Raw genomic sequence first — 21836 nt, 5'->3', positions numbered from 1 at the left:
TTCCTCATAGAAACGACTGAAATTTATTATATGGAGTCTGCGGTGTTTGGGCCATTTGCATAAAATATTTGCGTATACTTTTAAAGGATACGAGGTTAAATTTATGCTCTGCGTCTACTCCATTTAGACCGAGAATTTGAATACTTTCCAATATGAAGTCACTAACGAGTCCGCACTGGGCCACCGTAAACCCGGAGTATTTCCATTCGTGCCGATGCAACTGACGGTAAGTTATTAATTGCGAAGGGCAGCCAATTTTGATGCGTTGGAGGTTTCGGGGCGAGACAAACTGACTGCAATTTAAAGCATGGCAGTTAAAGCCCAAACTGCTGAAAGGTTTCTTTGAAAAGAAAACTGTTTATGCAGGAAAATATTTTTAGTTCAGATGGGCGAACTATAGACAGACCCGGTTTCTGTAGGGCATTAGCAGCTGATAAGCCTAAAGCAGACGGCGGAGGGGAAATATTTTAATGCCATCCCTTCCTGGCCAGTGTTGTACCAGCACCAACTGTTTCCCACGCGCTTTCGCGGCGTGGTAATATTTGCAAGTGTTTCCTTCAGAAACGTGCAGAGTTTAATTCCAAGTACGCAGGGCTGTTTTGACACGACTTATCAACTGCTACCAAACAGAGCAGGTTCAGACCACGCTTGTTCCATTTACTAAATTCAGAATTTCCCACATGCAAGCCAAGGGAATTAGGCTAGACAAGGATGAGGGTTTTTTTTTTTTTGTACGCTTTTTTTTTTTTAAAGCTAACTACTACGGCCACGTACATTTGTTGCCAGCAGACTGAAAGCTCAAGTGAGACAGCAAATTTATTTTCCATAGAATGGTGGCAGAGAAAATGAAAACTTTCACGGCTCCCTTGCTCATCTTTTTCTAGATACCAAAATTTTACTCGGCATGCAGCGTTCCGCTACTTTCCCTTTTCAAATTGGACGCAAGACAGTTCTTTTAAAACCTCCTCAGAATTATGTACGCCATCATTTGGTATATATCATTCTAAAAGCAGAACTCTTCTGCCATCATTCTCATTTGGATGGTGATTCCTAATACAGTAGTTGCGCTTGACAAAAATCAGGTCAGGCAATACGTTCAGGCGGCCGAGAGACACCTATTCTACGGGCCGTGCTACCCTCACCGCGGGGAAATGACGGCATTTCTTTTCAGGAGTAACGTATTCTTGAGCATGGAAGTTTTTCTTCTAGGAAGCCTTTCTAAAAGGCTGGGTGCTTCTGTAGCGCTTATTCTTTTGAATAGAGATGGTTTAAAATCTTTAGCACGCTCTTCTGAAAATTAGGAGTAACACTGAGTTTTCCTAAACTACAGTACCGAGCACAGAATCTGGCCAATTCACAAAGATGTTTTGCTAATATTAAGGGAAAAAAGGCAACAAAACCTGCCAATATACAATAACCAGGGATCCCTGGCTGAGCGACAGACACTGCCCTCTCCAGTAATGCCACTTTTAATGAAGAAACTGACAATTTCCATTTTTTGTGATACAATCTTGGTGGTTGCAATCTAGCAAGGGATTATTTTTCCTACCTTCTTCATCGTCATCCATGTTCTTTGGAGAGGAAGAGAAGAAACTCTTACGCGCAATTAAGAACACGCGTGGTTTATTCCTGAAACCAAAATCCCATTCGCTGATAGTAAGTGACAATTCCATTTTGCCGGACATGACTGGAAAGAAAATAAAGGTTGTATTTCTAATAAAAACAGGTAGCGGCCAGAGTAGAGGCAATACCTGGAGCGTACTCGATTGGTCATCTCTAATCTTTAAAACCTGATGAGGCCCCAACCGTAATTTTGTAGAAAATGGCCTTGCTGTTAAACGCCGTATGTCTACTTCAAAAGACCTGAAAGCTTCAAACGGTCTTTTAAGCAAATGCCTTCATACATCAATGTCCGTTAATTCACGGAATTGGTCTTTCCTCAGCAGAGAAACCAAGTAATGAGAACATTAAAGAGTACAAGCGTCCTTGTATTATTGAATACAGAGCTGTACCTGTGTATTAGCTGAATGTGATTTATGATCACCTTGATCTGCAACACAGACCGTTTTTTGTGAAGAAATACACTCAACCAACTTTATCTCGAAGTTCTACGAGCCCCACAGGGGTCAGCCCAAAAGACAAATCATTCCTTGCTCGCTATCGGAAGCACACGACTGGGATTCCAACCAGGACAGCCTGGTCTCCCGGCTTGTACCAGCCTTGTTCTGCCAGTGACCGCACAAGAAGGTGGCTACAGAAATGGTTCTGTCCGCTCATTTGGGTAATTCTTCACCTCATTTCTTCAGAAAAACACAGAAATTAATTAAGATCGGTCAATCAACCTATTCCTATCTTCATTTAATACCCGCAGAGGACATCCAATAATATTCTGGCATAGCAGGATGCACTGACAACGGCATGGCTCATTTGACATTGCAATGCCAAAACCCGAGGTGATTATTTTGTTTGACGAACCAGAAACACGGAGAAGGGAGAGCAGAAACACCTTCAAACCAAACCGAAACAAACACGAAAAGATTCCAAAAGCCCAAGGCTGAAAAAGACATCATGAAACGCCCATATGATTCCTTAACTAATCCTGGAAACGTATTCCGCAAATTCAGTTTCAAGTTCTAAGATGAAGAATTTGGAATAAATACATTTAAGCTAGGGGCTTTTTCATTCTTAAATACATCTGTGAGGAATAAATAAAAGTGACTGTGTTAATTACATTTACAGTGATTATTTTCATATGGGTTATGGATACATTTTACGGTGAAATTTGTACATAATAAACGTCATTACCTGCGCAGACAGCGAACGTGCACTAGTAGAACTGCTGCATTGCCTTCTGGGGAGGAGAGCTGAAATTCCAAACAAGCTTGAATTAGAGGAATAGCCTGAACTAAACAAGAGGCCAACAGACATCTAATTCTACGGACCTGGGGCTCTGGGACCAGTAAGCTCTAGAGCTTACTGGTCACCCAACCTGAGGCTGAGTCGTCAGCGACTCGGTGTTGCGGGAAAAAAGCATCGTCTTATTGGGATGTATAAAAGCGATCGGCGAAGTAAAACGCATGACGCCCTTGTTTAAAGTAAAGCAATAGAACAGCTGACAAAGGTTTTTCAGGCCCGTCAGAGGAAAAGGAAACGCATTTGCTTCGTATCTAAACATTCAGAGACCAGCGAGGGGACATATCTCCAACTTGGCTGTTATCTTCCTACGGTCTGGGGTGGCTCAAGCGCGCTTTGACCTGCACTGTGCTAGAACGCGGGTGTTCGAACGGCAACAAACCCATAAGGATAACCATCTTGTTTTAATTTGGAGATTGCAGCTTTACTGGTAAAAATAGTAGGAGATCTGTTCTTGTGACATTTCCTACCCATCGGCAGTGGAAAAAAAAGAGTCGTACGCTCGTTGATAACGTGGATGCTTTGGCCAGATTTTCTGCCGAGGTAAATTCACACCAGTAAAGGAGCTGATGTACCGCCTTCCAATTACTCAACAGTGAAAATATTTTAGAAACTTTGGGATTTAGAACTACATATTGAGGTAGTACTGGTCAAGCTTCAACCAGGACACCGTGTCCTGTTCGGGGCGTCATTTCTCCTGAAAAATAGGCCCAAATACAAAAAGTCCAGAGGAGAACGTGAAAGGTCATCAGAGGTATATATAAACCAAGATCTACGTGGAAAGATGGAGAGAGCTGATTTCACTCAGGCTAGAGAAGGGAAGAGGAGAGACGTGATAATAGACTTCAGATGTATAGGAGATTTATCGCCTTTTTGTAGCAAAGTAAGTTGGGAATTGTCAAGGGATCGCAGGCTTAAACTGCAGCAAGAAAGATGGAAGTTAGACAATTTAAAAGCTATATAACTGCAGTTACAGCTAAGATTGCCTGGGGAAAGCGTGGAAGTCTTTGCTGAAGGCTTTTGGGAAGAAGTTATTCCCACATATTTTGATAACGTTTTTGTCACAATTTCCTGAAGTAGGATGGCGTAAGGTAAGATTTCTTAAATGCCCTGTTTTCCAGAGCTATCTCTATGGATACAAAGCAGCAAATGCCAGTCTGTTCGCTCCACTCCGAACTGGCCAGAAGCCAGCCGGCAAAGTTCAGGAGCCGCGAGGAAGAACATCTGGAGAGCGCTAGCTGTGCGGCAGCCACTCAGGCCAGCTGAGATTCTATTGAACAGAGACCGCTTTCGTGCAGCAAAAGGCCATGAGATCCACAGAGCACAGCTGAGAAAACCCAGTGCGAGCAGCGCAGCCTTTAATTTCTTCCTTGAGCAACAAAGATGAGGAGTTCCTCCCCGCTGCCGGAACGCCGGCAGGTCCGGCGGGAGCCGGGTCCAGCCAAGCCAGCCATCCCGGAGAGGGGCTGAACCCGGGATGATGCTGTGAAAAGGACATCTGCTTTTCTGAAAACACCTTGTTCTCCTACCAGATTGCAAACCGAAGCGTTAACCAACCTCCCCTCCGTCGCTAAGGCAAGCTGGCGGGAGCAGAGAACGAAATTCCAGGGCTTGCAGTAAATCAGTGAAGCGTGGTTGGGTTTGAATAAAGAAGGGTGAACTTAAAAAGGTGAATAATCTTGCCTATCTATCATATCACATCGCATATCATATCATGTCATATCTAATTAGAAACCCCTGAACTGTTTCCAAGTGCCTTAGGTTTGTTTTCTTTTCGAACATTCTTAGGATCAGCGTAACTTTTGTAACGTTCCTTCTCTTCCCTGTTAGTATCACCTTTTCTCTCCCGGTTTTTTAAATGCTACGCTGATAGCAAGCTACGGGGATAAAAATCAAGTTTTTGTTAGAAAATCTCCTTTGGCAGCAGGCTTTTAAACTGGTTTTAAGTATTTTCAGAACTATGCAAGGATTATTACCTATGACTCCTTAAAGTGTATTTACTACTGTGATCAACTCCAGGTAATCCAGCCTTAAAATCCTCTGAAAAGGCAAGTATAAATGTTCTTACCTTACTGATGCAAGAGCCGCACACGTGCGTGCCAGTAACTGATTAACGTGAATTCTGATCGTGTCTGAAAGACACGCCAAGCTCGCTATTCAGCCCAAAAATACCTGAAGAATTAGAGAACTAAAAGACGGGGTGATACGATTCTTTCTTGTGGAGAAGACTTGGTTCGGGTCCCCTTTCGCTTGGTGCCAGAGACAGGATAAGGAGGGAAACGAAGAAAATGGATTTAAGTCCAGGCAGCCGAATCGATTGGCCTTGGAAGCAGAGAGAAGATTCCAAAAGCACAACCTGGTGGGCTGGTACCCAGGAAAGCCTGGAAGATGTCTGGGAGGCTGCAAAGGTTTGAAACTGATTCTGGAACAACGCAAAAGGTTCAAATGGTTTTTTTTTTTTTTGGGAATACTGCGGAAAAGGTCAAAGAGCCATCCTGATGAATGGGAGGGATTTATTACAAAGAGCAATCGTTTTCTAAGGAGCAGAAATGCTCCCCAAGCACTCCCCAAAACCCAAATATGACATAAAATCATTTCGCACAGAAATGCATTACTCTGATTTTGTTGTTGTTGTTTAAGACGTCTCAGACTGTGACTTGTTTATTAAGAAAAACAAAGCAAAGTAGCCCACAAACTTAATTTTGCCTTACCTAAGCTGACTCACCATGGTTAATGGTAGCAAAATATAGGTTTTTGTTACTGAAGTGAGCAGGTATGACTCAGTTACATCGAGGAAGCGCGTTGAATAATGAAGTGCCACCTTGACGTGACAGTTTTTCAGAATCCAAAGCACTCGTAAGGACTTGCACAGAAAAGCTACATCTCCGCAAACAAAGCCGTTAAATCAGCTTCGGGGTAAAGATCGTGCCTGGTTAACCAATGGAGCGTAGGAGAGAACGGAGAGAATTCAGGCTATTAAACTCCAGCGCTCTTCAAGGTCACGTTTAGTATCAGCGGGCAGAGTACCAAACGGACGCTGAAGAAAGCCACTTGGCTTCTAGTAGCAACACAGATGAGAGCCTGGAGGTTAGTATAGAAGACATTAACACAGAAGACATTAACACGCCACTCGAGCTACGCTTCCCCAGTGGAAAACAGCCAATGTTTCGTGTGGCAGGAATATAATGTAGTCTAGAGAAAGCTCTGAGCTCAAAGCACGCAGAAGCGTTCCTACCGAAAACGTCTCCAAAAATATTCGACTCCTGCACGTGGAAGCCTGCTGCTGCCGGGCTCCGTCCCACCATCAGCTCAACCCTGGCCAGATGCACTCTGCAAAGCCACATCCCCACCAGAGAAAGCAGTCCCCACATTTCAAACTGGGGCAAGGAACACGAAAACGGAAGGCGGCGACCACGGAAAGCCGATATATAAACCGTGTCATTGTCTCAGGTGGCAAAAAGATACAAGACGTTGAAAAAAATCAACAGAGAACCTTAAAACTCCGAGAGAAGCTAGATGCAGTTTCACCGTGGGAAGCACATTACTGCCAAAGGTGACAAAATGAAATCTGTGACAGAGTAAAGACTCAACAGGGCTCTAACAGTGCCAAAGAGTATTACCTAAGCTCTTAATCATTACACAAGACTGCATCACTTACAGCGTACATGCGCAGCGTTACCAAGATGGCCAAATATTCCTCAGTTTATCACAGAGGCCCATTCTTTTTAAGATGAAACGGAGCCTTAAAGGTTTCACGATGTAAGAGGGCCGAAGTTGTCGAGTAACAAAATTAAGAACCAAGGAAATGTTATCTTCCTTCCGCACTGCGCACAAGGTCGAATTCTCATCTTCCTATTAAAATGAATTCCGTATTGTAAGAGCAGCAACAGCAAAGCTAAGAAGAAAGAAGACAGCAATAAATCTCACAAGTCGTACGACCACTTCAGTGAAGGACATACCTGACGCACCTAAGTCTCTCAACCTTTACTAACGTTTATATTTCCTGCATAGATCTGGTAGCAGTACAGGCGACTGTTCAAAATTCGAGAGACAATGCTAAATTTAGCGGTGTTATATTCTTAACCAGTATGCTGCGTTCTTAAAGAAGCAAGACTTTACTAGGGCTGTAATTACGATGACTCAGGAGGGCGCGTGTTCAGACTGGTTGAGGGCCGTAAACTAAGCAGGCAAACACTCCAAATACTTTTATTTTTTGGCCTAGAGTACTTCTACAGGGGGAGAAACAACACGGAAGTTGCTCCTTCCTCCCCTCCAGCAGGAATTTTATTGTGACAGATGAGAGCCATAAAATAATTCAAGTTGGAAGAGACTTGTGGAGGTCTTCTGGTCCAACCCCCAACAAAAGCAGGGCTAATTCCAAGCTAAACCGGGTTGCCCAGGGCACTCTCCAGTTGACTTCAAATTTCTCCGAGAACGTAGATGGTACAACTTCTCTGAGCAGCCTGATCTAGCCTTGATGCGACCAGTGCCCATCGCCTTTCTGCCTTTCCCTGCGCACCTCTTGAAGAACCTGCTCCTGCCTTCTCTGTTCCTGCCTGGAGGCAGCCGAAGAGAGGGATGAGCTTCCCCTCAGCCTTGCCTTCTGCACAGTCACAAACCCTCTACCAGGCGGGGAGAAAACTGAAGAAACGCCTCCTGTAGGAGAGGACGTAAGATCCTGCGAGACTAGAAATTCTAGAAGCAGACTGCAAATCAGAATGAATCTGCAATTACGGTAGTGAAGTAAGTACAAAAGTCAAAACACTCTGCTTTAAGAGAAATCGGCAAACATACCAGAAGAGCTTTCACAGAATCACAGAATGGTTTGGGTTGGAAGGGACCTTAAAAACCATCCCATTCCACCTCCCCTGCCCTGGGCAGGGACACCTCCCACCAGCCCAGGTCGCTCCAAGCCCCGTCTGACCTGGCCTTGAACCCCTCCAGGGATGGGGCAGCCACAGCTTCTCTGGGCAACCTGGGCCAGGGGCTCACCACCCTCAGAATAAAGAATTTCTTCCCGAGATCTCATCTCAATCTCTCCTCTTTCAGTGTAAAACCGTTATTCCTCATCCTATCGCTCCACTCCCTGATAAGAAGTCCCTCTCGAAAACAGGGCCATGGAACAGTTCAGGAAGGAGCTGCCATCATGCTGTGGTCATTAACAAATTCACCAAACTAATTTCATCAGTTGGCCCTCAAAAAGAAAAAAACCACACCCTTATTTTAAAGGGATGAATGGAAATATGGAAAAGTTCACAAAACAGTTTTCTTAAGTTTACTAAAATTGATAACCTGGTAAAGCTAAGGAATTCCCTAACAACAGTCTAGATTCCAATTTCCTGTACGCTTTGCAATATTTTCTTATTTCCAGGAAGAAACAAACAATAAAAGAGAGCTTATAAAGTCTGCGTGTCCCTGCTGTCATATAAGTTGGCAGGAGGCCTAATGAGACAACCTCCAGAGGTCCCCTCAAACCCAGTCTTCTACGATTCTGTGAACTATAATACCTGACAACTAAAACTAAGCATATAAAAAGTGATGCTAAGTATTGCTTTTAGAAAGTTTATTAAATTCAGAGAGGCGCAATTTGTGAGGTAACTATATCTATTAAAGTAGATTTAGTCTAAAGATACTACATTGCTTCCCCCTACCCCGAGACTAATTTTCTCCACGCTCTCCAGCTCCCCGTTATCCTCAGATTGCAATGTTTCTTCAAACTTGTAATTTTCTCCTTCTTCAAAACAAAGGGGGACTAATTTCTTATGGGAACCTCTTATCCCAGAGATCGCCTCTACAGTAGTACCTCAGTACCCACTTATGTTCTATAAACATTAAGAAAAATCACATCATGTTATCTCGTAATGGTACAATACCCTCTATCAGGGAAGAAACTCTTTAAAATGCATAAATGAAAAGAAAGACGGACTGAACCTGAAAACGAGCGCAAGAGATCTACCTAGAAACCAGCTAATATTCGGATAAACGGACGCATGGGCATTAAAAGGTACTCCAAAAAACTGAATTAATATTTCAAAAAAATTTTTTTTTTTCAAAAAGTAAAAATAAAAGCAAAATAAAAGCAAAATAAAAGCCAGAGCAAGCGCCGGTTAAGATTCGTGGGTCCTTCTTTTGTACTTCCCCCCCCCTAAATATTGTTTAGAGCTTCCAAATACTGGAATAAACACTTCCATCCTTCTGCTTATGAATCTTAACAACCAAATACATTCCTACGCCTTCTTTTATGCCTTTTAAAGGAGGCATTGGACTGTCTTTTTCCTCCACCACGTGGGATGGGAACCTACGCTTGGTGCCTCAGAGGTAAACCCCGATGAGCCCCACGCTCTGTCTCGCGTTCCTCCCTCCCTCGCCGGTGCCAGGGCTTGAGCATCCTTCCCCTTGCCCGCGTGCCACAAGGCGGCCCCTCTGCGGATACTACGCGCCATGCCACGAGAAAGGTGCCATGCCACAAACACCTTCAGGTGTTTCGGTGCAACAAAAATAAAGTATGGGGTTTGTTCCTATCTATTGATTTTATGCCCCGAGGAAAATAAAGGCTCTACGGCCACAGCATACTTACAATAATGTCTACTTTAATGCTTATTATCTAACACGGTCTCTTCATACACGCCTTTGGGAAGACAATTTCCTATTCGAAGCATATTAAAAAGTATTTCATGATTCCAGATTTGTTTTCTAACTCCCTCCCCACCTAGAGCTTGATAATATGGTGATGACAGCCTGAATTAATAAGCAGGCGATCGCTGACACGGTTAGTTCGCGTATTACAATCGCAGTTGAACTAGAATCGTGAAACATCTTTAACTTATTTCTTCTTATGAGCCAGCAGGTACAATAAAAGCTCCCTATTTAAACTGCTTCCATTTCATCACAGACCACAAAAAGTCAAAAGCTGTTTTAGTCAAACCTCAATGCTTAAAAGCATCTTTGATATTAATATTTAAAAATTGTTGCCCATTACTGTTATCTTGATTTCTATCTCAACTCTTTATATGGCATTTCAGCCTAACAATTTACATTTACAGAGACAAGCCGAGGCCACCAGCCAGACCTACTGGCGTTTAAGCAAGAACACTAATAAATTGGGCAGCTATCCACAAAAAGACTTTCGATACAAGGAAGGCAAACACATCCTACACAGGATCGCTCGCAGAGGCGCAAACTTTGTTTACCTTGTGCTATTTATGTTAATCTAATCAAGGCTGGTGAAATTGCCTCATTCGTTCTGAAGCAGACATCCTAAAACGAAGCAAATTCAGCTCAGGAGAAAGAATCTTGACTATGAATCTATGAATACTATGAATACGACACAAGGCAAAAACCACAGGGGAAATAGGAAATCTCGAAGATTTACAGCTAGGAATTAATGAGAAAGCGCTAGCTCCTCCCGCTGTAAGAAACCCTACTCGTCTGGAGTAGAACACGCAGCGTGAAACGTCACGCACGGAAGAGGCAATCGTTCACATGTGTCAAATGGTACCCACTCACTGAACATTAATATTTCAGATTTCATGGAAATTACCAGGTTCCGCGTGAAATGATAAACTTTTCATGCAAAAGTTAATTCACACCGATTGGCACAACACAAGAAAAAAAAAATAAATAAATCTAACTTCCCCAAGTTTGAAATATTGTATTAGTTTGTCAAAAAGAAAAAAAAAAAAAAATCGAAAGAAATCTGCACGTTCCATAAATCTAATGGCTTAGTTTTCATCCACTCCTCTTTCTTGACATGTGGTAATACAAAATAAATGCTCATACTTTTCACTTGTCGTATTTTATTCTGATTTTTATTTGCCTGTGCACATATTAATGAAATGTTACTCTAAGGGTATGAAATATTACGATAAGAATACCGTACATCTGAAAGGGATTCAAGAAACATCAAATATTTAATGAGTTTTAAGACCTCCATTACCTTAAAGCAATATTGTATGAACACGTGCAGAGGCCCTGATTTCAACTAAACAAATAAAAAAAATGTATTTAAAACCAAAAGCGCAAAAAACCTCAAACCCAGAACTGATACACACACAATCACGGTAAAAACGAACCCCTGGGCCTGATATTATCACTAAGTGTCACAAAAGCAAAAAGAAAATAGACAGCTCTTCCTCTTCTTCTGACCTTTAGCTCATAAATCTGGCCAATCTTTCCATGAAATGTGAAGTACTTTAATGAACACATCAATTTAATTTGTCCAAATTTTAAGTCCCGCCTAACTTGATCGCCTTGGTCTAAATCCTTTGGCCTGAAAGGAAATCCCATCTTTTTACCGCAAAAGTTTTATTTCCAGACACCCACCTCAGCTTCCCCATCTCAATTCGCTTAAAGGGTAACGTCCGTCGACATTGCAAATTGATTCACAGAACATTGAAAAGTAAAAGTTGTGATAATAGGAGTCCGCCACTACCACCCACTCAAGTTACTGTTATAGGCAGCGATACGCATTATCGATTGCAAAGCAAACGTATCCGGAACAACGCCGAATGAGCAAAATGCCTTAATTATTTTAAGCCTAACTTTTCCATGGAATATAATTTCTCTTTTCCAGTTCAAAAAAAAAAAAAAGAAGCACAAAACAAACCCAAAAACCAACCAACCCCAGGCTGAAAGTCTAGAACTTAAACTCCTCAGAGTACCGATAATTTACGATCGCAGATTTTGCAAATTTATTTCCAACTGTGTTGTCTTTAACTTACTGCACTTCTTATAAATTACACAATGAGCAAACAAGTTAATCCATTTCCACTATCCAGTTAATTTATATATGTCAAATAACGCTATGTTTGTCTTAGAAGCAGCAGGCCTAAAACTATCAAACAATATTCTTAAACGTTACCAGAAGGTGATGCAAGTTATCACAACCTGCGCTACGCTTTGCGACTTCCTCCATGTTCTGGTTTTTTTTTTTTTTAATCTCTCCTGTTTGCGTGTAGTTTCCTTTCCAACACTTTCCTCTTTTGTTCAGTGCCTTAGTAATTACGGTGATACGGACAGACTTCTTCTAGCTTGAGACCACAGCGCGGGGCAGGACCTGGATCTAATTTTCCGCAGAACGAACAGAGGAAAGCACAGAGGCAGAACAAAACAAGAAAAGGAAGTCCTTGCATTTAATTATTTATTCGTTCTCTGTGTACACTCTGTGTGTGTGTACATATATATATATATATGGACAATGTCATCCTAAGTGAAAGACGTAACAAGAACATGGAAAAAAGATACCTCAACATCTTTGGCAGCAGTCCCACAAATTGTCCTGAAAGAAGCCAGCAGAAATAAATAATTACACCCCGCAAGAGTTATGCAGGCCTAGGGGGAAAAGAATCTTGAAAATTTTCAGAGAAAACAAGGATATGGAAAACAGGAATTTCTAGGAGAAAACTGAAATGACACTTTCACGCAGATTATTTGCTCTCAGAATGAACGCCGAAATCATTTCTAGCATTTAAAAATATTTTACGAACGCTTTCCTTCAGCACGCCTTCTGTAGTTAATATGTACTTCAAATGAGCCACAGATGACTACGAGCTGGACGAGAAGCCATCCAGTTCAACCCTTTTCCCCAAGACAGATTCAACTACATTAAGTCATTCCTGACATATTTGTCTTGTCTGTTCTTAATGACTGCCAATGAAGAAACTCAGCGATTTCCCAAAGCCGGCTATTCTAGTGTTTCACAGCCCTTAGCGTTTGAAAGTTTCCCCTATCATCTAACCTGAAGTTCTTTCTCTACTCAAGAAAGCCCCTCGTTTCTCGTACCGTCCCTCACGGCCCTGAAAAGACATTATGCCCTTTCTCTTTGCATCGCTTTTAAAACACTGACGACTTGTCACGTCCCTTCTCGTTTTTCTCTTCTTTAGACTAAACAACTCCATTTCTTCTGACCTTTCCTCCGCACTTATCTTTCTGAGCTATCGGATGGCCCTTAGCTGGACGCTACCCAATTATGCATGTTGCTCTTGGAGAGCGATGCCCAAGTTTGGGCACAAGTGCTCCAGCTGGAGAGCAGAAGGGCTGCTTCTTGTATCTACTAGGCTCCCCCCTCTTTATACAAACTGGTACGGCGTTTGCCTTTTTGGTAACAGCATGACACTGCCGACTTTATATTCAGTGCACAGCTCACTATAATTCCAGCTACTTTTCTAAAGAAACGCTGTCTAAGCATTGGCTCGCCATCCTCTGCTTGTAAAGTTATTCTTGCTCCAGCATAGTACCTTCTATTCATCACTGCTGACTTTAATTCTCCCTCTTTTTTTTTTCTGGATTATTTCTGTAATTTGTCAGGATGATTTTCAATACCGATACAGTCCCTTAATGCTGGCAGTCCCTCCTACTTTAGTGGCGTATTTAATCAGAACACTTTATTTCATCATCCAGGTTCTTAATGGAAATGCTGATCACAATTAAACTCAGGACTGATGACTGCCAAGACTCTCTACTTCAGAGCAGATCAAGTATCAAGACCGTCCCTTGATACTGGGGCTGATATTCCACAGTCCTTCATATTTTGTTAACTACAAAATAGGGAATATATATCTAACGGAACGTTAGATACATTTCCCAGTATTCCCATCAAGTCTCTGAGACCCTTCGTTTCAACTCAGAGAGCGGAAGATCTTCCCAGTCACACACCACTGACCTGGATCCTTCTCAGAGCAACCCAACTGCTGAAATAATGCTCCAGTTTGGAGCACTATGCACCCCGGAGGCGGGGAAAGAGGAGGCTTAGCAAGAAGTCTGACCGCCCAGAATGCAATATTTCTGTTCGCTTGCAAGTTAGCTGCACTGCTTTCAATTCAAAGTACTTTAACTTGCCTCTCGTCTACTTCTGTTTGCCGAAATGACTCTCAATTTGCTGAGATATTGTGATTTTTAATGGTGAACTATGTATTGCTACACCGGGATGCCTAGAAGAGAATACATGCTAACTAGCTAGACAGAGCTGCATATATTTATACATGTGTAGTATTTATAGAATTAGATAAAAGATAGAATTATTTACATTAAAATAACACTTTAATTATGCTTACTGAAATACTTACAGTCTATTTCTGTTTGCTTTGGATGAGCAAATTCTCAATATTTCATTTTATCGGGGGGGGGGGGGGGGGGGAAGGATTTATTTCCCCAAACCTTCAACATCTCTCAACATCTTCCATCTCCACATTCCAGCCATCATGCAAAGCTCATTCTTGAGATTAGCGCTGGGCTTCCATGAGTCATAAGCGTTCGCTGTGCAAGGGAGTTCAGATTCCTGAGCGATCTGTAACCCTGGCTGTGCATTGGTTTCTACCAACAGAGATCCCCACTCGGGGGACCTTCCTGTGGCCCAAAGGGATTCCATTGCATCTAAGTCTGATGGTCAGCTGAAAAACGGGAGCCTAGAAGAGGAAGCAGGCGTCCGCTGCCTACATAACACCACAACATTTATGGCATATTATTTCTAGATTCCTTCTTTTCTAATCAGTCAGTCTTATTTCTCAGATTCCTTTGCTAAATTAAGTATTACTCCAGCAAATGCAACTACATTGCGTAATACCCTCTATAGAATTGGGTCAGCTACCCCAACAGATGTTCATCTAAGCTGACAGTCTTTCTGTCTCACCAGCTCAAAGAAACACTCCTCCCTTTGGTCGTAACTTTTCAAAATTTCTTAAAAAAACTCTGGGAAACTGTCCACGCACTGACTAGACTTCAATAAATCTTCATTTAAAAAGGAGATGACTCTTCATGATAATGTAACATAACAAATTATCTAAATAAGCAACACCACACGTGACCATAACAAATCAATCTCGCACTCAATCCACTCTCGTACACACACACGCAGAAAACTCCCCACACAAATAATCTCAGGTTTTCTTAGTATGTGACGCGGACCTATACCGTTCCATAAATCAAGATCTTCTCAAACGTTACTACCCAACCGGTCTACAAGATTACTGATGCAATGAAAAATCATCAAGGCTATTAAGCGCCCAGATGCAACAGCTAACTCGATAAGTGCTTGGCCAGCCGGCTGCTGGGCCCTGGCTGAGCATCCCTGTGTGTTCTTAGCCCATTTCCTAAGGGGAATAACTTGAAGACCGAGCCACTATTTCTTTTTTATCTTCTCCTATGTAAATTACCATAACATAAACAACAGAAAGTGATTATTTTTCGTTTCTTTCAGGGATGAGTTAAAAACTAGTCTTTTAGTTGAGCTGTGTTCTGCACCACATTCACGCCTCTCTATCTTAAGGATGCTCCAGCACAGCTAACGTATGCACACAGGCGAATTTCTTCTCACCTAACTCACTGCCTGTGTAAGGCAGGTTTTGCCTCAGCAGTAGCTTAAAGCTAGGTATCCCGAGCCAGTCTGCTGAAATTATTTCAGCATATCATTTCAGAATAAATTCAGCCTATTACTTTCAAGGAGAAAACAACAGAAACACTGTATCATGCAATACAATTGGTCTGAAGGACAACTTAGGCTTATTCACATCCTTTAGAAGACAAAAAAACCCACAAGCCCAAAGCCAAACATCCCCACAGTCTTTCCACAACTTATCAGCAGGTCAATAACCTCTTGAGTACACGCAGGCCACTGCCCTGCTCAATCCAGCGCAAAGCAACACTAGGGATGAGTCTCCAAAACCCGCCGATTAACAAATCTGCAGTCCAGCTGTAGGAGCACAGGCTGAGCTGTGTCCCCAGAGCCCCATCTCTTACCTCCTGGCCAGCAGAGGACATCACACGTGGCACTCAGCCCACTGGCTGACGCTCTTCCTTCCCCATTCCCAAGATTCAGCTCAGCTGCAGCCCCCTCCCCATGCCCAGAAATGAAGCCCAAAGTCAAAAAAAGCTGTGGAAGCCAGCCTTAGTAATTCGCCTGAAAGCAATAGCTTTGGATGGGATGAACGGGGAAAGAGGTAATGCCGGTGAGAAACGAGAAATTAAATCAGGCCAAAGCCTCAAGCACCGGGCATGAGAAAGCAAAGAGCGGGAAGTAGAAGCGGTCAGAAGGATGGGCTCACCAGCTGCTACACCGTGGTACGGCATGAAGGGGAAAAAAAGAACTAATTCTACCTCTTCCTTTTAACGTATCACCTCCAACCGCCTTCCCCACGCTCGTTCACTGGCATAGGACGTCTACCAAAAGAAGGGTCTCTTCACCAGCACGAGCTTTAGAAGGACTGCCTGGAGACTTAGGAAGAATTTGGAGCATTCCAAGTCTGTCTGCCCGAAGTCTAACTTCCCCTTGGCAACGTGAGTCATTGCTCCCCAATGAGTCTGGTTTACACAACTCCCCCTGTTTTTCGTAGATCAATCGGGTCAGGCTTGGAGCACGTTAGGCACGGAGCATCCAGGTGACCCTTCAGTGGATGAACGGGCTTTTGGCCTTGAACTAACTCATTTTGGGATCCAAGAAATACCAGCGCTTCTCCTGGATCAAAGGCTTCTGAGCACCGGCATTTTAATTAAGGTGCCTCCACTAAGAAAGCACTAAAAGTTGTTATCACTAGCCTTTATCTTCAGCCAGCGTGGAAAATAGTATCCTCTGAACCTGCCTCGTTAATATTCTACCTAAGCCTATTAACCCCTCACTGTTGCCTCCCTCATTTCTCAGCCACGCGAGGCAGTTCTTTCTCTCTGCTGCTCCTTTTCCCCAAAGTAGAACAACGTGAAAAAAAAACATCCTAGGGGTTTTAGACCAGCCGACTAAGAAAATAAAAACGAAGTGTAAGCAAATTTCTTTTTTCCTATAAAAGGTTCCAAAACCAAAGTAGGCAGAGTTGCAGAACCATTTCCGCCTGGAGAGATGATGAAAAGAGCAGGGCTCCGCAGAACATGCCTACCTTCTACTGTTAGTATATATTCACACGCAAACTGCCCCGTATTTAAGGAAGGATTAAAACAGTTAAATAGAATTACTGTTACTCCTTGCTTTACTCTTACTCTTTCCCGTGTTCAGACAACCTCTGCAGCCTCCGAGAGCCAACGCAGCACCCCGGTTCCCCTGGAATCCCGTTGTCCCGTTCCTCCGGCCGCCGGGTGAGTCACTGCCGTGCAGCGGGACATTCCCTCCGCAAAGCGTCGGTTCCCAAACCACCGTCCTCAGAAAGCTGGCTGGCTACACGCTGCTGGCCCAGGTCCTTCCTTCCCACTGCCGCACGGCTTTAAAGACAACCGAGACGCATTAAACCCTACCCTGATGCACGTTTCCCTCCCAAGCCGTTACTGAAGCTGCCGCAGGGCAACTCTGTTCTTGTCCATGAGCGCATAGGTGCCTCCAAGTAACTTTTAAGGCACGCTCCACATAAGAAAAAAAGAAAAAGAAAACCAATGTGTGCGGAAGTCTTGCTGTAGATAACGTGTCAGCGCTCCATACAAATCTCCCTGGTCCAGCCAGTAGTCTGGGAACTAGGCCGAGACCAGGAATTATCTCCAGCTCTACCATATGGAGATGCAAAACACCAGGCCAGTTGCTTGTTTTAGTTAAACATGTGTTTCTTTTACCAGCAATATTAACATTGCCTTGTTCCTGTTTATACTGAAGGAAAGGAGAAAATAAACCGAGTAACTTTTCTTCCTCTCATGTTGTTTTGCTCTCTTAAGGGTTCTCTGTTCCTGTCAAAGCCAGTTACGCTAAACAGAAACAAGGTGGTTTTGTTCCAGAGTAAATGTGTCCACGCTTGGGAACCGTTCCTACAGTTAAAATGCAACACACACACACACACACACAAACACATCCCCGGCCTTAATCCTTATTAACTTTCATATGTAAGAAAGCCCTTAGGTTGGGTAATTGGTTAATTACTTAATAGACCACACTAAACCCCAGAGATGGTAAAGCACACAATACCAATACCTCGGCGAGGCACCTATTTAACTGGCTTAAAAGTTTCCAATTGTTTGCAAAGCCGCAACCACATCATGCCAAGAGCGATACCACAGCTCAGAGGATCCTGAACGAGAGCCTGGCTTCCCCGCGCTCATCCCCACGTGACACACTGGGGCATCACCTCCAAAATTCAATATAACCCTCAGCGAGAAGTCGCGTTAAGTGCAAGGTTCGGTGAGACCGGTGACCCAGCGTGCCGGCTGCACTGAACGCACCGGAGAAAACGCAACGTTTTTGGCTCCCCAACACCGATTCCTCCTGGAAATCATTCTGAAAGCGCACAGAAAATCTAAGCAGATCTCTTCTCAGTGACAGCGGCGTTACTTGACAACTAGCACGTACGTTAGTACCGCAGTAGATGGAAACGCACTATAGCCCTTGCAGGGGTAGCTCGCGGTGCTCAATCCTTATTGCCTCGCCCGGCGCCAGTTTTTATTTCGCTATTTCAAACATATTAGCAAGTCTGTTTAATGCCACGGTTTTTAAGTGAATCAGAAAACCTACAGGCTACGACAGAGGCGTACGTAGCCAGGCTCGTGCTCTTTTCAACGGCGTTTAAGCCGGTGACGGGAACGATGAAGTAGCAGTAAACTTACTTTCCAGTGATAAATTGGCTTCTGGATGGCGTGCACATAGGCTGAACATAATAGTTCTCCAGTTTAACCCCTTCAGCAGCTAGCTTGTCCAGAGTGGGCGTCCTGATCTCCGAGCCGTGGTACCCAACGTCTCGGAATCCCTGATCGTCGGCCAGGATGAAGACGATGTGAGGCTGCGAGCCGGGGTCGCCGGCCCCCGGCCCCTCTCCCGGCCCTTTCCTCATCGCCTCCGTCTCCCCGGGGCCGAGCCGGAGGCTGTCCCAGGACAGGTAGCCGTAAGTCAGGAGGCTGAGGACCGAGAGGCCGGCCAGCAGCCCCAGGGCCAGCATCTTCCCGGGGCCGAGGCGGCGGGGCCGGCTGCGCCCACCGCCGGCCATCCGCCTCGGCTGCGGCAGGGGCGGGACGGAAGGGGAAAAAGAATAATAAAAACTCTCACACACAAAAACTTAAAACAAAACAAAACAAAAAAAACCCTAACAAACCGAGAGAGTCTCCGAGGGGGGGGGGGGGGCGCCGTCAGGGATCCCGCCGGGCGGGGAGGTGGCGAGCAGCCCGGCTCACGGTAGCCACCGCCAACTTCCAACAACTCCGGTGACGGAGGCCCGGGGCTGGTGGCGGTACCGGATAGGCGAGCAGGGCCCCTCCGGGGCTCACAGCATCCCCGGGGTGGGTGCCCATGGCGGGGCGAGTCCAGAGGCGACCCGGACCGGGCCGGGCCGCCTCCACCGCCCCCCCCACCCCTCCCGCCTCGGCCCCGCCGCCCGCTCCGCCCGCCCCCTCCGGCGCTGCCGGGCCGCTCCCGCCCCGGCCCCGGCCCCATCCCCGCCCCTCCCTCCGGCTCCCCCTCTGCAAACCCATCTCCTTTCCCCCCCTCTCGTTTTTCCCCGGCAACTTCTTCCTTGCTTTCTTCTTCTTCTTCTTCCCATCCCTCCCCTCCCCGTATTTCGGAGGCGACCCTCCCCCCCCCCTCGCCGCCTCAGGCTCCAAAGGGCAGCCCCGCCGGCGAGTCCCACCTCTCCTTCCCGAAGCTAGGTGGTCGTTTTGCCCCCCTTCCCTTCCCTTCCCTCCCCCCCACCCCGAAATATTGATTGTTTTTAAGTGTTTTCTGAAATCGCCGCAAACATCTGGAAGGTATGAACGTACCGGGATTTGTTTTCAGCCACAAACCGGTCCCGAAAGCCCGAACCCTCCCAATTCTGGTCAGGCTGTGGCAAATGGGAGGAACGCGCCTTTTCGAAGTCCTATCGTTTTTTTGAAAATTTGGGTTAAAGTAACGCAATGTGCTGCCGTTGCAAAACGCGACTTCACCCCACGTCCCAAAAGATGCCGCAGCACGCAGGAACTTCACATTCATGCGCGATGAACTGCAGTAAAGGTGCAGGTTTGACCTGTCTAACGCGAGTCATCGCGACAGCAACAACTTTTAGACAAACTAGCTTTTATAAAGCATTAACCCTTAAACAGCCACCGGGATGAAATCCTGTATTCAGGGCTCCGGCTGGGCCCTCAGAAGAGACAGGCCCGGCCATTATCCCTCCCCGCAGGAACGCTTCCATCTCCCTTTCCTAAAATCTGATGGATTCTAGTACTGAAAGTTTAGTACTGCTCTTAAAAGTGAAGTCTTAGTACTCTTAAAAAGTTCCCTCTGCTCCCCCTGGCTCTGAGTAATACCGCCTCGAAAGAGCTTTCCGTAGAACACAAGAATTTTTTTGGATGGGGAGGGAGCAGGGAGCACAACCACTGGAGCAGCTTCTCCAATTAAAAGTTCCTAACTTTATTATCCTGCCAGAAGAGATGGGGCGAGACGACAGTCAATTTAACGGTTCCTAGAGTTAATATTTTTCTCCCAGGTACACCTTCCTGCTCCTTCAAAGACGTTTCCACGCACTAAATGGACACGGAGCGGCTCCTTAACCCGTATCCATAGTGTGCGTATTAGATAACAAGTTGGTTTACGCACTTTAATTACCTTCAATAACATCGTCTAACGCAAGCGTCTGGATTTTGCCTGCCTAGATGTCTGCACAAACGTAATTCCGTTCGCAACAGCACTTGGTGGTGTCCTTCTAGAGAGAAAAATATAAAGTCACACTGTCTTGAGGGAACCTTAGTTTGGGTCGAATCTAACTGATGTTGCGCAACCTAATGCGAACGGAAACGTCCCCCTCTAAAACTGCCCCTGAAAAAGAGCTATTCAGAAATAACGGAGCGTTGCGTTGCAGTTTACAAGGCTGCAGTAGGGAGAACGTGGAAGTAAGAAGCGGATTTAGTGATTTTAACGCGCTACCTCAGGGCTTGCCCACACTGGAAAGCGATACTGATAAAATTACATCTGCGTTGTAAAACCTACAAAGTTTAACTCCTGAGGCAGAACGTCATCTTCTGAAAGCAGAGGAACTTCACAGCTCGCTTCACGCAAGCTCTTTTCAAAAAAAAAAAAAAAAAAAAAGCCAAAAAACCCACGACCTTCCAAAACCTTAAACTGAAGAAAGCCTTAAAATTTTCCTCTATTGAAATGACATTCCCTTTAAAAGAATTCTCTATTCAAATTTTTTTACTCCTGCTTTTTCCCCCGCGCTTACAAGACCAGAAGAATGCATATAGAAACCTAAAAACTATAAATGGTAAAACGCAAATTGGATTAGTAATGCTGTTTTGCCGTTAACCCATGTACAGCAAGAACGGCAAGCAAAAATATGACGTCCTTTTAATATAAGCTGTAATAGCGCCACAGGCTCAGGCCAACAGTAGAGCATCACGCTAAATATCTGATCAAATTTATACACGTTTTCTAGTGGTTGAATGTATTTTTCATTAATTCTTTTGTTTGTTTTAACGATACCAACCAGCAGCTGTCACGGTACACTTATGATACAAGCCGTGCATTGTGATACCCACGTATTGTTTTCTGTAACTCGCTAGATAGAAATTTGCTTTTACAATAAAAATAAAAGCACATCCAAAACACTGAGATTGGCAGGAGGCTGCCTACAGGGGACCATTCCCGAGTAGGTGACCAACGTCGGTGAGCAGAACTACAGACTCGGCTGAAAGCGAGTTTGGAATTAAGACTGTTTGAATGGTAGAGAAAAAAAAAATATAAAAATCCATCATTACGCAGATGCAACAGAGTTTCCCTCCCTACAGAGCACAGCCATTAGCGGAGAGCAGGAGATTTGATTTTTCCAGTGCTGCCTTTCTGGCAGCGCCCCGTTAACCATACCAATCCCTGCTAGTCATCGTCCTATTTATTTCAGTCGTCGTTTCATCCCTTTTTCTTTTTTTTTTTTCTCTTCACGCTTTTGTAAAAACAAAAGGACGCTTACGTCAGCAAAATACTCTGCTGACCTTTCAAGTAAAAGAGGCCTTGGAAGATAACGTGCTATTAATATTCCACTTCAGAGAATATTTGCAGACGCTCC

General features: G+C 44.5%; 1 protein-coding gene across 12 annotated transcripts in view; it reads right to left on the bottom strand.

The window, feature by feature from the left end:
- The window catches only part of ARSJ (arylsulfatase family member J), a 210330-nt gene that overhangs the window by 27966 nt on the left and 160528 nt on the right, over window positions 1-21836 (bottom strand). For 8 of the 12 annotated variants that reach the window (XM_074588786.1, XM_074588782.1, XM_074588788.1 and 5 more), the window contains one exon: window positions 2806-2864. The exons of 3 other annotated variants lie outside the window; for them this stretch is intronic. In XM_074588786.1, coding sequence (XP_074444887.1) covers window positions 2806-2864 — 59 coding nt within the window. Of the gene's footprint in view, window positions 1-2805; window positions 2865-18414; window positions 19191-21836 lie in introns of those variants that run through there. One more of the 12 variants, XM_074588781.1, reaches the window with a different exon arrangement.

Source organism: Larus michahellis, chromosome 5 (assembly GCF_964199755.1).
Source record: "Larus michahellis chromosome 5, bLarMic1.1, whole genome shotgun sequence".
NCBI classification, from domain to species: Eukaryota; Metazoa; Chordata; class Aves; order Charadriiformes; family Laridae; genus Larus; species Larus michahellis.
The sequence above is the reverse complement of the archived record's forward strand: the minus strand, read 5'-3'. Positions and strand labels throughout refer to the sequence as shown.